The following is a 14,882-nucleotide window of genomic DNA, read 5'->3' on the forward strand; positions in this document are numbered from 1 at the left end:
CTCCTTCTCTAACCTGGGTGGGATGTGCAGTTAGTGGAAATGCCCCAGCAGGTATGGGTGGGGTGGGGGGGGCGCAGGCGGTTAGGCGTCCGAGTCTTGGTTTCAGCTCAGGTCATCATCTCAGGGTCGTGGGATCAAGCCTCGTCTAGGCCTCCATGCTCAGCAAGGAGTCTGCCTGAGACTGTCTCTCCCCGCCCCTCCCAGCATGCTCTCTCTCTCTCAAACAAAATAAATAAATTACAAAAAGAAAAAAAAGAAAAGAAAAGAAAGAAAGAAAGAAAGAAAGAAAGAAAGAAAGAAAGAAAGAAAGAAAGAAAGAAAAGAAAAGAAAAGAAAGAAAAGAGATGTGGTGCTGGCCTTGCCCCGAGGCTAGCCTGGTCCCTCTGTGGAGCCCCCGGCCGCCTCCTGACGCCGCGGCCCCAGGCCCATAGTTGCTCCGACTCCCCTCTTCCGCACATCTCCATGGCTCCTTCCCCACTCGCCTCACCTGTTCACACCCCACACCATCTCCTGGATATACTGTTGCTGGGTTCACCTGCCAGAGTCCCCTTTACCTACAGGGCCTCGGCTGTGTGCGGCCCTGGCCTTCCCTCTGGTGGCAGACCCCTCTTCTCCCCGTCCCCTGGCCTGTCGGCCCTCGCCACGCCCCTGCACCAACGTCCGGACCCTGGCCATCCCCAGGGAGCCTCCTCCAGGGTTGGCTTAGCCGAGAGGCCGTGTTCTTGGAGCCTCTCGAGGAAGTGGTCCTTGCGTGTGGCACTCACGACATTCCTAGCTTCCCCACCACGACCATGTTCCCCCTCAGCATGTCGGCACTCTAGGCTCTTTCCAGTGCGGATCCTTGGTGGGTCTGTAAGCTGACCCCGACCAGATGCTGGCATGCCTAGGCCACAGTCCAGGCAGGGAGTCTTGGGCAGGGAGCTGCCCCTGCTCGAGGAGCCAGCCGCCAAGGGGAGGGGAGGGGAGGGGACCTGCATTGCTTGCCTCATGCTTAGCATGTGGACACAGCTAAGGGAGATGGTGCAGCAGCAGCCACGGGGCAAGGCGAGGTGGACTCCAGGAAGGGCCCAGGGGTGCGTGCATCCCTGCCTTGGGCAGTGGGGCTTGCCTGGGTCTCAGGCAGTGCAAGGTCAGGCCTGGGCGTTGAGCAGCTAGGGGACAGTGGGAGGCCAGCTAAGCAGCCAGTGGGCAGATGGCAGGCCCATGGGCCAGGCCAAGAATGTGCAGTTCCTCCACCAGCAACTCTTCGAGGGTTTGAAGCAGACGGGGTGGGGGTGATCTGCGTTTGGAAATAGACCTAGCAGGAGGGGGCCGGTGGGTGTGAGTGGACAGGTGAGCACGAGGCAGCCTTCTGTGCGGGGGGGTGGGGGGGTGGGGGGGAGGGGGGGCGGTGGGCAGGGAGGAGAGAAGACAGCCCTGGTTCTGGCAGGGGCAGTGGGGCAGAGACCGTGGATGGAGAAGACATGTCAGCAGCAGGTTTGCGGGGAGAATGGATGGTGGGCGGGGGACACAGTGGAGGTGCCGGCAGACCTCTGCAGGGACGTTGGCTCCTGGGGTGTGAGTCCCTTCGGAGATACTGGGGTCATAGGCCAGTTATAGGGTTGGGTTAATGGGTGGGGTGGGGGGTGGGGGGGCAAGGGGTCCCGTGAGAGGGTTCTCAAGTTTCAGGAGGTGGGGGTCCTGCGGGGGAAGGCCGCAGAGAACCAAGGGCAGGGAAGTCCCCTGACAGAGCTGGACCCCAGACAGTGCAGGGGCCCCTCTGCAGGGAGGACGAAGGTATGGACAGCCGGCTGACCTCTGGCTGGCCTCTGAATGCAGCCCCTAGAGCCCGGCTGGGGGAGGCAGCAGGAGGGGAGGGCATGTAGAACAGGGGACCGAGGTGAGGCTGGGGGAAGGTGCTAGAGGCAGGCTGAGAGGGCCAAGCCCTCGGAGTCTGTCCAGCTTCCCCCAAGAGGCTCCAGTCTGCAGCTCCTCATGGGGAGCACAGAGCGATCTGCAGGGCCTTGTCTGAGCCAGGCCCAGGGGGCACGTCAGGTGCCCACTGATGGGCAGAGCTGGGGGAAGTCTGCTCTGGGGCCAGTCAGTCACCTACGCTGTCCCCAGACCCAGAGGACCCGTAAGACCCTCCGCCATGCTGTGCGGTTCCCAGGAGCGAGTGGCAAAGTCAGGCCGTTCACCACCCTGCAAACCCGGCACCACACTTAAGCTCCGGAGGCCTCGGGTCCCTGTCCTCAGGTCCCTGCCCCCGTCCTTGCGGGGTACCTCAGACGGAGTTCAGGAAGGCGACAGGAAGGGCAGTGCACTGTGCACTCCCTGTCCTTGACTTCCCCACTGTGCACTGTGCACTCCCTGTCCTTGACTTCCCCACTGTGCACTGTGCACTCCCTGTCCTTGACTTCCCCACTGTGCACTGGCTGCCCTCCCTGTCCTTGACTTCCCCACTGTGCACTGGCTGCCCTCCCTGTCCTTGACTTCCCCACTGTGCACTGGCTGCCCTCCCTGTCCTTGACTTCCCCACTGTGCACTGTGCACTCCCTGTCCTTGACTTCCCCACTGTGCACTGGCTGCCCTCCCTGTCCTTGACTTCCCCACTGTGCACTGGCTGCCCTCCCTGTCCTTGACTTCCCCACTGTGCACTGGCTGCCCTCCCTGTCCTTGACTTCCCCACTGTGCACTGGCTGCCCTCCCTGTCCTTGACTTCCCCCCTGTGCACTGGCTGCCCTCCCTGTCCTTGACTTCCCCACTGTGCACTGGCTGCCCTCCCTGTCCTTGACTTCCCCACTGTGCACTGGCTGCCCTCCCTGTCCTTGACTCCCCACTGTGCACTGGCTGCCCTCCCTGTCCTTGACTTCCCCACTGTGCACTGGCTGCCCTCCCTGTCCTTGACTTCCCCACTGTGCACTGTGCACTCCCTGTCCTTGACTTCCCTTCCCAGCAGGCTCACCTGCTCCTGCTCCCTTTACCCTGGCGATGCCCCGCAGGCTCCTCCCCACCCCCAGAAAATGCGGCCAGGAAAGGGATCACAACGTGGAGAGCACAAGGTCCCATTTATTGGAATTTTAAAGACAGCAAGACGAGAGAAAGGTCTCCCTCCCCCCTGAAATAGCCTCATCCTCTCTGCCCTCAGGGCTCCGCAGGGGGACAAGGCCCTCAGTCCTTAGGGCCCCCAGAGGGCAGCGCTCCAGGGCGGGGGAGGGGTGAGGGAAGGGGAACCCTAGGCCAGGCTGGGGGGGGCTGGAACAGGAAGGGAGACGTGCCCCCTCACCTCTTGGCTCGCCCCCTCTCCCCTGGGACCGGGTGTGGTCCCCAGACCCTGGGGCGGGCTGGCAGACGGCTCATGCAACGGTGAGTGAGCAGGCGGTGGCCTGGGAACCCGGCCCCACTGCCCTGGGCGGGGCCGGAGGGCGAGAAGGGGCCATGCTGGCCATGGCAGGTCCACACAGGAGAATCTGCAGTCACACGTGGGAGGGTCGGAGAGGGGCCCCTCGGTCCAGGGCTGTGGCCGGCGGGAGGCGGGGGCGCGAGGGGAGGAGGTGTGACGGCGCTGCCCCATCAGGGCCAGGACCCAGGACAGCCACGCCGCCTGAGTGGGGCCCCAAGCTCCAGCTACTCCTTGGCACGGCCAATGATGGTGAGAATGTAGAGGAAGATGTTGATGATGTCGGTGTAGAGGTTCAGCGCAGCGAACACGTACTCCTCGGGGCTCAGGGACAGCTGCTTGTTCCCCAGCAGCAGCTGGGTGTCCACAGCCAGGAACTGGAGGGGCGGCGGGCCGGTGAGGGACACGCCCCTGCCTCGGCCTAGGTGCCCCTCCGGCTCGCCCCTGGCTCCCGCCCCCAGCACTCACACAGGTGAAGAGCAGGGCGCCCAGCGAGGCGTACACGATCTCCAGGATGCGGTTGCGGATGAAGATGCAGAGAATGGCGAAGGCGACCAGCACCACCAGACTCACCAGCAGCACGCCCATGCACGACGTGAAGTCATAGCGGGTCTGCGGGCACGGGGGGGGGTGGGGACAGGGGTCTGGGTGCCGGCCCGGAAGGCGTCTGGGCCCACGGGGCCAGCAGCCTGGCCTTCAAGGGCCCCTCACCTGCATGGAGAAGATGACCACCGTGAAGCAGACGGTCGTTGTGATGCCCACGGCCATGATGACCGCCTCGGTGTTGTAGAAGCTGGCAATCATGCCCACCATGTAGGACAGGCTGACGGTCAGGATCGACTGTGGGGACACAGAGCCTCGTGTGGGGGCAGTGGCTCCCCACCCCCGCCCCGCCCCATCCCCACCCTCCTGTGGCTGCAAAGAGTGGGGGCAGCAGGTGAGGACGCTAGGGGAGGGGGCAGGCCGGGGGCTGGGGTTACCAGGGCAATGAGGTTCCAGGGATGCTTGCGCCGGAAGTCTCCACAGCAGCTGAGGACAATGAGGGAGATGAAGAAGACGGCATAGGACACATAGTAGGTCCACACGTTCTCCCGGACGAAGCCCTTCACCTTCCCGACAAAGGTGAACACAGCCACAGTGGACAGCGTCACAGACAGCTGTAGGGTCAGCACCAGGAACACCTAGGGTGGGAGCCAGCTCAGAGCCCTGCCCCGCAGAGCCTCCTCGTCTCCCCCCTCCCCCGCCCCGAGCCTCCTTCGCCCACCTTCCGGATGAAGGCCTGGCGGATGCTCTTGTCATCCCAGTTGGTGGCGGGGAAGTCCTGGTTGTCGTAGTAGGACGGGGGGCCCTCTTCATGGTAGTTTCCATGCTGAGGTGCTGAGGAGCAGGGTGGGCTGGGTCAGCAGCTCAAGTGGGCACCTGGAGCCCCTGCCCCTCCCCCCAAAGCTTCTCCCCTCGTACTCACAGCCAGGGTCCGGTACCGGGAAGGCCTGTGATTGTCCATAGGGGTTGGGGGGAAAGGGGCTCTGTGGATATGGCCCCTGAGGGTAGCCCCCTTGAGGGTAGGGGCCCTGGGGGTAGCCCCCTTGGGGGTAGGCGCCCTGCGGGTAGCCCCCTTGGGGGTAGGAGCTGGGGCCCTGGGGGTAACCTGGCTGGCCATATGGAGAAGGCTGAAAGGGGGCTTGTGGGTAAGGGGCTCCAGGGTAGGGAGGCATGGAGGGCTGGGGTCCCCCAGGATATCCAGGATTTGGGGGAGGGTAGCTGTCCCCAGACACCAAGAAACTCTTTTCGTGGGGCATGGCCTCAGATTCTGTGGTCTCCCCCTAGAGGAGAGAGAGAGAGAAGTCAGCCCCGCAGTGACAAGTCCCCGGAAGCAGCCACCGCTGCCCCGCCCCACCTGCTGCAGGGAACCAGGACACAAAGGGGGGCATTCATGACTTTTGCCCCCAGGGCCATTGGCAACCCGCGAGCAGAAGGACCACAAAGCCATGGAGGAGTCGTTGGCAGGGCGTGGGGCTTTGGAAGAGGCTGTTCTAAGACGACCCCAAAAGTGGAGGAGGGGACAGACGAGAGGATGACTTCGCCAGCTCCGCGATTTTTGGTTTTGGTTGTTTCTTAGGAGTAAATGGGGGAGGTTTGTGACCGCGGCGGCGTCTCCCAGGTCAGAGCTCAGGCCGGGTCGGGGCTGGGGGCGCGGTCAGGGAGGTGTGGAGGTGTGCCCGGACCCTCCCCTTCGCCACCCTCCCCTTAAGCAGCTTGAAGGGGCCAGAGCCGGCGGCTATTTCTATCCCAGGAAATCCCCAGGCCATCTGTGAGCAGCGAGAGCCCTGACCCTTGTGCAAAAGCAGGCCGGACTGTCCCTCGCTCCCAAGGTGGGGGGCAGCAGGCCTGGATCGGCTGTCGGGGCGCCTGCCAGGAGGGCACGCCAGGAACAGCGGGGTGCGGGGGCGTGTGGGGGATGGAAGCGACCAGAGGGCGTGCGGGGGAACAAAGCGGGCGAGACGGCGAGGCGGGTGGGGGCGGCGGCCACGGAACCCGCACCGAGGGCGGATGGGTCCCGCTGCCCGGTCAGGGGGCGCTCGGGACGCGGGTCTCGTCGCTGCCGCCCCCGCCCCCCACCCCGCCGGCCCGCCGCCCGCCGCCGCGCCGGGCCCAAACGGGCCGGGCGCCCCGGCGGGACCTACCGACTGACCCACCGCGACGCCGCTCGGCTGCGCAGGGCCCGCGCGGGGGCGGCCGGCCCAGCGGCCGAGCGGGTAGCCACGCCGCTGCGCTCGGGCCAGGGACTCACCACTCGCGGGGCGCCTCCGGAACGGTGCGCACGGTGTCCGGTGCGCGACCGCGCGGTCGATGGCCGCTGCGCCCGCACCCACACCCGCACCCGCTCCGCGGCCGGCTTGGCTGGGCCTGCGCCTGCGGCTCCGGAGACGCTGCGGGGCCTTGTGACGGGGCGGGGCCGGGGCGGGGCGGGGGCGGGGGCGGGGCGGGGGCGGGGCCTGCGGCTGCGGAGACGCTGCGAGGTCTTGTGTCGGGGCGGGGCCTGGGCGGTGGGGCGGGGCCTGGGCGGTGGGGCGGGGCCTGGGCGGTGGGGCGGGGCCTGGGCGGTGGGGCGGGGCCTGGGCGGGGAGGCGGAGGAGCGGGGAGGCGGAGGAGCGGGGAGGCGGAGGAGCGGGGAGGCGGAGGAGCGGGGAGGCGGAGGAGCGGGGAGGCGGAGGAGCGGGGAGGCGGAGGAGCGGGGAGGCGGAGGAGCGGGGAGGCGGAGGAGCGGGGAGGCGGAGGAGCGGGGCCGCGGGCCGGTGCTCCACCGGGAGCTCCGGGCTTCTCGCGGTTGGGTCCTACCCGCTGTAGCCGCCGTGCTGGCTCCTTTCCGATCCCCAGGCCGGCGCCCGGCGTCCTGCACTGTCCGCCGAAGTGCAGGCTTGGGCCGCGGGGGCTGAAGACCCTGGAGGCAGAGACCCGGCCTGGCCGCTTGGGTTCGGGGAGCTGGAAGTGCACTCCGGAGCCTGGGACGCGCTGCCCGAGACTCCAGGCCGCGCTGGTCTTCAAACCCCGCTTTCCCTCTTCTCTCGCCCTTTCGTGCGGGCTCTCCCAAACCCGCGGGCCTTCTCCTCTGAGCGCCCCCCGCTTCCGCAGTCACTGAGACCACACTAGACCTTCTATGTCTTCGGTCCTCACCGCATCCTCGCGGCCGGTGAAGGTGGCCTTCTCAGCCCCGCGTCATCACCGGGGCCGCAGGTCAAGTCAGCTTCTTCCCGGGGCTCCTGCAGTGCTGCTGGGGCCCGCGGACTGTCGCAGCCCGGTTGGTTTGGGCCGCAGTGCCTGGGGGCCCTGTTCGTGGCCTTCCCCAGACCCGCAGTGGTTCGGAGAATGCTCCGTCCCGGGCCCATGGCGCACTGGCCCACCGTGCAAGACCAGGGGTAGCTGGTGAAGCCCTGAGCTCTGACTCGGCTCGTGCTGGTGTTACAGACTCGCCCCTCACGGCGGGTTCCCAGCAGCCACCAGTGTGACAGCTGATCCACAAAAATCCCGGAAAACACCCCCGTGGTCGCGGTGGGCCCTGCTCTGGCACAGGCTGGGAGGCTGGCCCTCGGCTGCAGGTTGGGGTGTGAGACACGCCCGGAGACAGTGTGCGAAAGGTGATCTGCTCTAGAACAAGAGAAGACACGGGCAGGCAGGGTGTAGAACAGGAAGCCCACGCAATTTACAGGGTTTAGAAACGACAACTATGAAGTGGAGGTGGGGGCCTTGGATGGGGCCCAAGCAAGTCAAAGGTCCTTAGGGACTTTTTTTTTTTTTTAAGATTTTATTTATTTAGGGCGCCTGGGTGGCTCAGTGGGTTAAAGCCTCTGCCTTCGGCTCAGGTCATGGTCTCAGGGTTCTGGGATGGAGCCCCGCATCGGGCTCTCTGCTCAGCGGGGAACCTGCTTCCTCCTCTCTCTGCCTGCCTCTCTGCCTACTTGTGATTGATCTCTGTCTGTAAAATAAATAAATAAAATCTTTTTTTAAGATTTTTAAAATTTATTTATTTGACAGAGAGACACAGGGAGAGAGGGAATACAAGCAGGGGGAGTGGGAGAAGGAGAAGCAGGCTTCCCGCTGAGCAGGGAGCCCGATGCAGGGCTCCATCCCAGGACCCTGAGACCATGACCTGAGCTAAAGGCAGACATTTAATCATCTGAGCCCTCCATGCGCTCCAATCCTTAGGGACTTTAGGTTCAAGTTAAATCTACCAAGAAGAGTGTGGTGAGGGGAGCCATGGGGGTGGTAGCCGGGGGCTCTGAGAGGCCCATCCCTGCAGAGGGACAGGCCCATGCTTGGGTGTTGAGCCGGGGAGTGTCTGTTACTCTACGGAAAGAGGCTGGAGCTGGCTGAGCAGGGGCGAGTGCAGGGAGGGTGGGGACAGAGAGGGGATTGGGACCTGGTCAGGCCAAGCCTGGCAGGGCCCCCAAAGGACTTTGGCTTTTAGTGAGTGATTCTGGCTTTTCCCACGGCCCAAGCTGGAACTGTGGGCACCACTTCACAAGGCTCCGCTGCGCTCTGTTGAGGATGGACAGTGGGGTGGGGTGGGGTGGGCGTGTCAGAGGGAGACGAAGACAAAAGGTTAGTGCAGTGATCCAGGGGGGAGATGAGGGAGGCTCAGGCCAGGGTGCCGGGGGTGCAGCCCGAGTGTGGGCTCCCCAGGTCCCCCGGACGAGCCGCAGGGGTGGGCTGAGGGGTCAGTGAGAGGTGGGAAGTGGGCAGCAGCCGTGGGAATGAATCTGGGAGGCTGGAGGCCGATGACCAAAGGGGGGGCGGTTGGTAGCAAGAGCGCAGGTGGACCCTAAAGGTGCAGCCGGGGGGAGGCACCGCACCGCCCTGGGTCCTGTCTGCGCCTCCCTTTCCCCTTCTGTGATGAGAATCTGCTCAGCAGCACATGTCTGCAGAGTGTGCAACCTCTGCTGGGTTGACCACGATGACAGTGACAATGGCGTCCGCATCGGGCGGGAAGACACACAGGTGCACAGACCAGGGAGCCCCCAGGAGGACAGCAGACGGCGGCTGTGCTGGGCGGGGTGGAGGCTGTGCTGGGCCAGGCTGTTCCCCTTCAGCAGCCTGCGGCCCTCAGCTGGCTGTGGACCCTGATGCCCCACTCCACCCCTGCCTACCGCTACAGGGCCGGTGGGCCTGGGAGGAGCACAGGCTCCATGGTGCTGGCTGAGCCCAAAGCCGGACCCGCCCATGTGCAGCTGCCCACTCCCTGCCTGTGCCCCAGCATCCGGAGCAGCACGGCCAGACCCTGCTGTGTGTCACGGAGCACATAGTGCCACTCTGCTGTGCCCTGGACAGTCCCCGGCCAGACTGGGTCCTGGCCCACCTGCCCCAGCCCCTCTCCGAGGCAGGGGAGTCGCAAGATTGGGGCAGGTGTGCTTGTTGGGGGGACGCTGGGAGCCGGCCTGCACCCTCCCCCGCAGGAGTCTGAGTCCTGCAGACCCTGGGCCTGAGGGGGTTAAGGCGTCCCAGGCCCAGCAGCGGATGTGGTGGGGAGTGTCCCCCCGAGGGCGTGCTGCTGCAGGGGCTATGTCTGGAGCCCATGCTCCGCAGTGGCAGGGGGGCCCAGGAGGGCCTGGACTGCCCACCTGGGTGCCTGCACATGGTTGCCTCCTTCCAGCAGCGGCAGGCTGAAGGGAGCTGCATAGACGTGGGGCCCACCCTTCCTGCTCCTTAGAGCCCTGACGGGCCTCTGTCCTCTCCTTTCCTCCAAGTGGCCAGGTGGGTCCTACAGCAGGACCCCCAGTGGCGGCGCTCAGGGCTGAGCCTGGCCCCCCACTGTGACATCGTGGAGCCCGAGCAGCTTGCCACAGACGGCGGCAGAGGGGACTACCTGGTCACAGTGGGGCCAGGGGCCACCGAGCATGCTCTCCCAGAGGTTGGAGAGCCAGTGAGGACACTGAGGAGGGCAGGGATGGGGACACTGTGCTCTGAGGAGGAAGCAGGGCCTCTCTGGGGATGGGTCCCCTTGGGTCTCTTGGCCAGGCTGGGCCAGTCAGCTTGGGGTTTACCGGGTTACTGGGATGGAGAGCTGGTGGGCCATGGCCTGTGGGGTCTCCAGGCCCAGTGGGCGCAGTGGAGATGGCCAGCAGGTCTTTGGAGCAGGTCTCCCACACACCCTGCAGCCCCCAGACTGCATAGGCAGTGACCAAGAGAAAGTGCATGTGGGTAGGGCTTTCTGGGGACCCCAGCACACCCTGGGGCCCTTTCTCGACCTGGCCTTCTACCTCTCCCTATGGTCGCACCTGTGTTGTGACTCTGTACCCTTCCCCTTCTCTCCATCTTTCACCTAGCTTACCCTGTACCCTGCCTGGGCTTGGCCACTGACCCCACATCTCTCCCTGCCCCCAGCAGAGGTCTGAGTGCCGCTGGCCACCCTGGAGGACCTGGGTGGGGAGGACTTGCTGTCTCAGAGCTGGGCGTAGTGGGGTTCTGAGGGGCGCCCAGAGTGGGATCTGGCCTCCAGGGCTCAGGAGGGGGCTGGGGTGGCTGCAGGGGATGCCGCCACGCTGTGGTGAACCTGTGGGAGGCAGAAGACAAGCTCGTGGGCAGGGAGCTGGTGGCCCCGCTTTCAGGCAGGGTGTAGCTGAGCTGGACCGGGCGCTGGGGGCTGCCTAGGAGGCACAGGTCCAGGAGGAGATGGTGGGGTCCTGGGAGCCCGTCTGGAGTCGAGATGTGAGTGTTGCCCTGGGGGTGACAGCACCAGTCTCCTGGACTTTGGGGCCCCGCCACCTAGCAGAACTGCCGGCTGCCCACTCCCCCACCCCCGGGATCAGAGTTTGGCCTTTGTCTTGGCAGCTTTGGGCCCCAGCTGTGAGCCTGCACCAGGCTTGGGGAGGGCGGGGGGGGGGCAGCCATCAGGGTCCAGTGCCCTAGGAATGGCCCAGATCCCCTGGGTCTCCAGGTGTCTCAGCAGAGGTGGGAGGGTCCTTGGACAGGCTGGGATCTGGCGGAGAGCAGCAGGGAGGCCCGGGTGGGGCCGTGGGGCGGCTGCTCACATGGGATCCGCATGGCCCAGGTGCTTCCACACCCTGTGCTGCCGGCCTCGTGTGGTCGCCCACTGGTCTCATGGCACCACATCGCCTTGCTGAGCCCCTCCCCACCCCCACCCCCAGCTGTCACTCTGGCCCGTCAGACGAGGGCCCATGGGGCTCCCTAGTCCCGTCCCTGTTCTGGGGGTGGGGGGAGACAGAAGGGTGTAGAGGGCAGGGGGCCCCAGGATCTGACAGGCCGGAGCAGGCCGGAACAGGGGTCCCCGTTTTGCGGACTGCAGCCCAGTGAGGGCGGGGGGTGGCACCCGCTCTCCTTGTCGGAAGCGCGGGGTGGTGGCGCCATCCTGTGGCCACTGTGAGGATTACGCACCCCGCAGATAAGGGACCTGGCGCTGTTCTGGGGATCCCCACACAGCGTCTGCCCCAGCGGGACCTGCTGCACTATTTTTATTCGCTAAATGTGGCAACTCTGAGCATTGGTGTGTTTCAATTTTTAAACTTTTTTGAAGATTGTATTTATTTGACAGAGAGCATGAGCACAAGCAGGGGAGCAGCGGAGGGAAAGGGAGAAGCAGGCTCCCGGCTGAGCAGGGACCCTGATGTGGGGCTCGATCCCAGGACCCCGAGCTGAAGGCAGATGCCTCACTGACTGAGCCACCCAGGCGGCCCCGGCCCTATGGGTGTGTTTCAAACACGGAGAACCACTGCGGGGGGGACACCGAGAGTGAGCCCCGGCCTGTCAGGCAGCGGGAAGGAGAGGCTGCAGAGAGCCTCAGGAGGTGGCCAGGGGGTGAGGGCAGTGGCCGGAGCTGAACCGAGCTGGCAGGGGAGTGACCTCGAGGTGAGGACAGGTGCAGATGAGCCGGTCAGGTGAGGGAGGAGGGCGGGCTGGGTGCTCGCTGGGTAGACAGGCGGGAGGAAGGGGCCTTGCAGAGCCCAGGCCTCTGTGGCGGCCGAGGCCAGCCAGGCACTCCGGATGCTGGATGCACAGAGCTGCGGGCAGGCCGGGCAGCAGACGTGACCCGCAGCCGGGCAGAGATGCAGAACGTCCCCCCCTTCCCCAGATGGCCCAGCACCGCTGTTTTCATACAGGCGGTCGCTCCAGCTCGGAGGGCCCCTTCCCTCCTCGCTTGGACTTAGCAGCTGCTCCTTCTGCTCTGCGGAAACAGGCTCCGCCACGTGTGGCTCCCCCCGACCCCTCACGGGGCTTGCTGGCTCAGGCTCTTGACCTGGCACTCGCGGCTTGTATTTCGTAAACAACGTCAGAGACCGTTTCTTGACTTGCTCTGTGGGGGTGCAGAGAATGGGCTCCCTTCTCCTCTTCCATCACACGGTTTGGCCAGTTGCATTTTTCTTATGTCATCAAGGTTGACAGGTGTCACTCCCTGTCTGTGACTACCGTGATGGTAACGGAAAGTATTTACCAACGAACCAGAGGAAACCAGGAAACGAAATCCTCGTCATTAAAACTGTGTTGCATGAAAGAGAATTATGCAAGGGTTCAAAGACTAATGGCTCATTTTCTTCCCCTCCTCCTCCTCCTCCTTTTTTATGTAGGCTCCATGCCCAGTGTGGGGTTTGAACCTTGAGCATATGACCCTGAGACCAGAGTCATGAGGTCAACTGACCGAGCCAGCCAGGCTCTGCAGACCCAGGGCTCTTCATCTCTCTTTTTTTTTTTAACTTTCACTTTTTTTTCCTGTGTGGTTACCCTCTATGCCCCCTGTCCCAGCCTGTACGGACTCTCTGGTTTAGTAGAGAACCTCCCTGACAGGCCAGGAAACATTTACTTTGCTTTTTACCATTAGAGGTAACTCGCAACTGTAATTGGTAGAAACTTGTTTTTCGAGTGAAAACTGCTCTGTGTTTGAGACATAGTTAAGACAAGTTAAAACAAGTTAAATAAACACAGTGAGATCTTGCGTATCTTAAAATGTCCTTATTTTGTCCTCATTAGTAGTGTAGGCAGGCGTGGTGTTCAGGACAAACTATGTTTTCCTTCCAAGCTCTGAAAGACATTGCCCTTTCTCTTTTCACTTAAAAAACATTGTTTTAGGAAAGCTAAAAAAAAATCCATTTATGGTATCTTAGTACCTAGTAGCATTGGTGGTGAGCATGTGGCGTTTTTCCAAGAAGGAGGAGGAGGACTTAGGGGTGTGCGTGCACGTGCGTGTGCGTGCACGTGTGTGTGCGTGTGTGTGCACATGCGTGTGCGCGCGTGTGTCTGGACACTTGGGAGTTTCCCCAGCAGGTAGGCGCCAGAAATGTGTCTTTCGCCTTTGTCCTTCTGGGCTTTTTTACGGATCCTTTCCACCAGCAGACGCCAGTTTGCCAGCTCAGGGCAGGGAAACCGGGCTCCAGGACGCCCTCGCTGGCAGGGGCTGGCCCCCTGTGCGCCACCTTCCCCATGGGGAAGGTCCCTATGGGTCCCCATCTCCTCCCTTTCTCTCTGAGCTGGGGGGCACTTCCCCAGCTCCGCCTCCTGACCTCGTCACCCAGCCCGCCCACTGGACCCCGCGCCCGCATCCCATCCCCAGCCTTTTCAGACTGATTCTTCCTCCAAGCAGCCAGTTCTGGTATGTGGATGTGATACCCTCTTGCCTCCCCCTGGAGAGATTAGTTGGAATTTCTTCGGAAGCTCTGTTTGAGCCGCTGAGTTGGCTCCGTCGCGGCTGGCTGCTGGTCTTCCCAGTGCTGAGGGGTCCGGGCCATCTCGTGGGATCTCAAGGGATGTCCTGTGGGCAGTAGGGGCACCTAGCTCAGCTTTGCCCTGCAGAGCCTGGCTGTGGGTGCCAGGGCCTGGTGAGTGCTTGGGCTTGCCCACCTGCAGCCCTCCTCCTGCAAGGACCAGACTTCCCTGGAGGGAGCAAGGCTTCTGAGAAGCCCTCCAGTGCCACTTGGGGCCCCATCCGGGTGGCTAATGTCTGCCTAATCTCTGCAGCGGGATGCAGCGTGACTGGAGCTCGACCATCTCCCCAGACCCTGAACTCCACCAAGAGAAGGCTCTTGGTTTCCAGGCACAGCTCTGCTGCGGGTTCCCCGGGGGTTGGGGTTGGGAGGGGTAGAAGCGTCTCCTGAGAGCCTGGCCCTGGATGGCTTTCCCAGGGTGGAGCGCGTGAGCGTGGGCTGCAGCAGCGGGTCCCACGCCTTGGGTTGCACCTGGAACAGGCCCCTGAGAGGCGCCCAGAGGAGCAGGTCCTATGCCCATGGCCCATCCCCCAGGCAGTACCACACGTGCGCAGGGCTTCAGCCACAGCTAGGGAGGCTTTGACAGGCCAAGCGGTGGTCTCTGGCTCTGGCCACTCCAGACCATCTTGACCCTCGCCTGTCCCCTGCAGGCACACTCTATAGGCAGGGGCGTGCCTCCTTGTCCCTGCAGGACTGCTACTTGACCCCAGCGCTGATGGCCACAAGGCGGTGTTCCCGGTGGTGGAAACCTGTGGGCGCCCCCCACCCCCTGCGGGCCCCTAGCCACGTGTTCCTGCGCCAGGAGCGCGGTGGCCAGCCTCCGCCAGCCCAGCAACTTTGTCATCTTTCGAGACACCCAGGCCCTGCCCACCCACCTCATTACTTGCGAGCACATGCCCGGGCTTCCCCAGAGGACTCCTCTGGGCATTTGGGCCATTTTCCAGCCTCCTGACCCTCCTCTCCCGACCCCCTCCAGTCCCTGGGCTCCTGGCTGCGCACAGCCTTCCCGCCCCGCTGGGCTGCCTGAGTTGCCCCTGGGGTCGCCCCACCTCTGGCTGGGGGGAGTGGACAGAAGGGTGCGAACCTGGGGGACCAGGGCTGTGTCCCCGCTTGGGGGCCCGTACCCGCCGGAGCCGGTCCAGCCACCAGGGGTCAGCAGAGCCCGGAGGGAGGGTGGGCCCGCTCGACCCCGCCCGCCTCGGCCAAACCCCGACCAAGAGCCACTGTTTCCTGAATAAACGTCTTCGGGAAACCAGGCGGCGGGGCCTACGGGACCTCTGGGTCCGACCTCTGCT

General features: G+C 64.1%; 1 protein-coding gene across 2 annotated transcripts; it reads right to left on the reverse strand.

Moving 5' to 3' along the window:
• Nucleotides 1-3,030: 3,030 nt before the first annotated feature.
• Nucleotides 3,031-6,326, reverse strand: GRINA (glutamate ionotropic receptor NMDA type subunit associated protein 1). Of its 2 annotated transcripts, none has more exons than XM_047728087.1 (7): nt 6,171-6,326; nt 4,845-5,202; nt 4,644-4,756; nt 4,360-4,560; nt 4,091-4,219; nt 3,848-3,991; nt 3,031-3,756 (listed from the first exon to the last, which is right to left on the reverse strand). In XM_047728087.1, the coding sequence occupies exons 2-7, from the start codon at nt 5,176-5,178 to the stop codon at nt 3,607-3,609; spliced, it is 1,071 nt and encodes a 356-aa protein (XP_047584043.1). In that variant the 5' UTR covers nt 5,179-5,202; nt 6,171-6,326; the 3' UTR covers nt 3,031-3,606. The 2 variants fall into 2 exon arrangements, with proteins under 2 accessions (XP_047584043.1, XP_047584044.1); XM_047728088.1 differs by having other exon boundaries at nt 6,064-6,321.
• Nucleotides 6,327-14,882: the final 8,556 nt, after the last annotated feature.

Source organism: Lutra lutra, chromosome 4, assembly GCF_902655055.1.
Source record: "Lutra lutra chromosome 4, mLutLut1.2, whole genome shotgun sequence".
Lineage (NCBI taxonomy): Eukaryota > Metazoa > Chordata > Mammalia > Carnivora > Mustelidae > Lutra > Lutra lutra.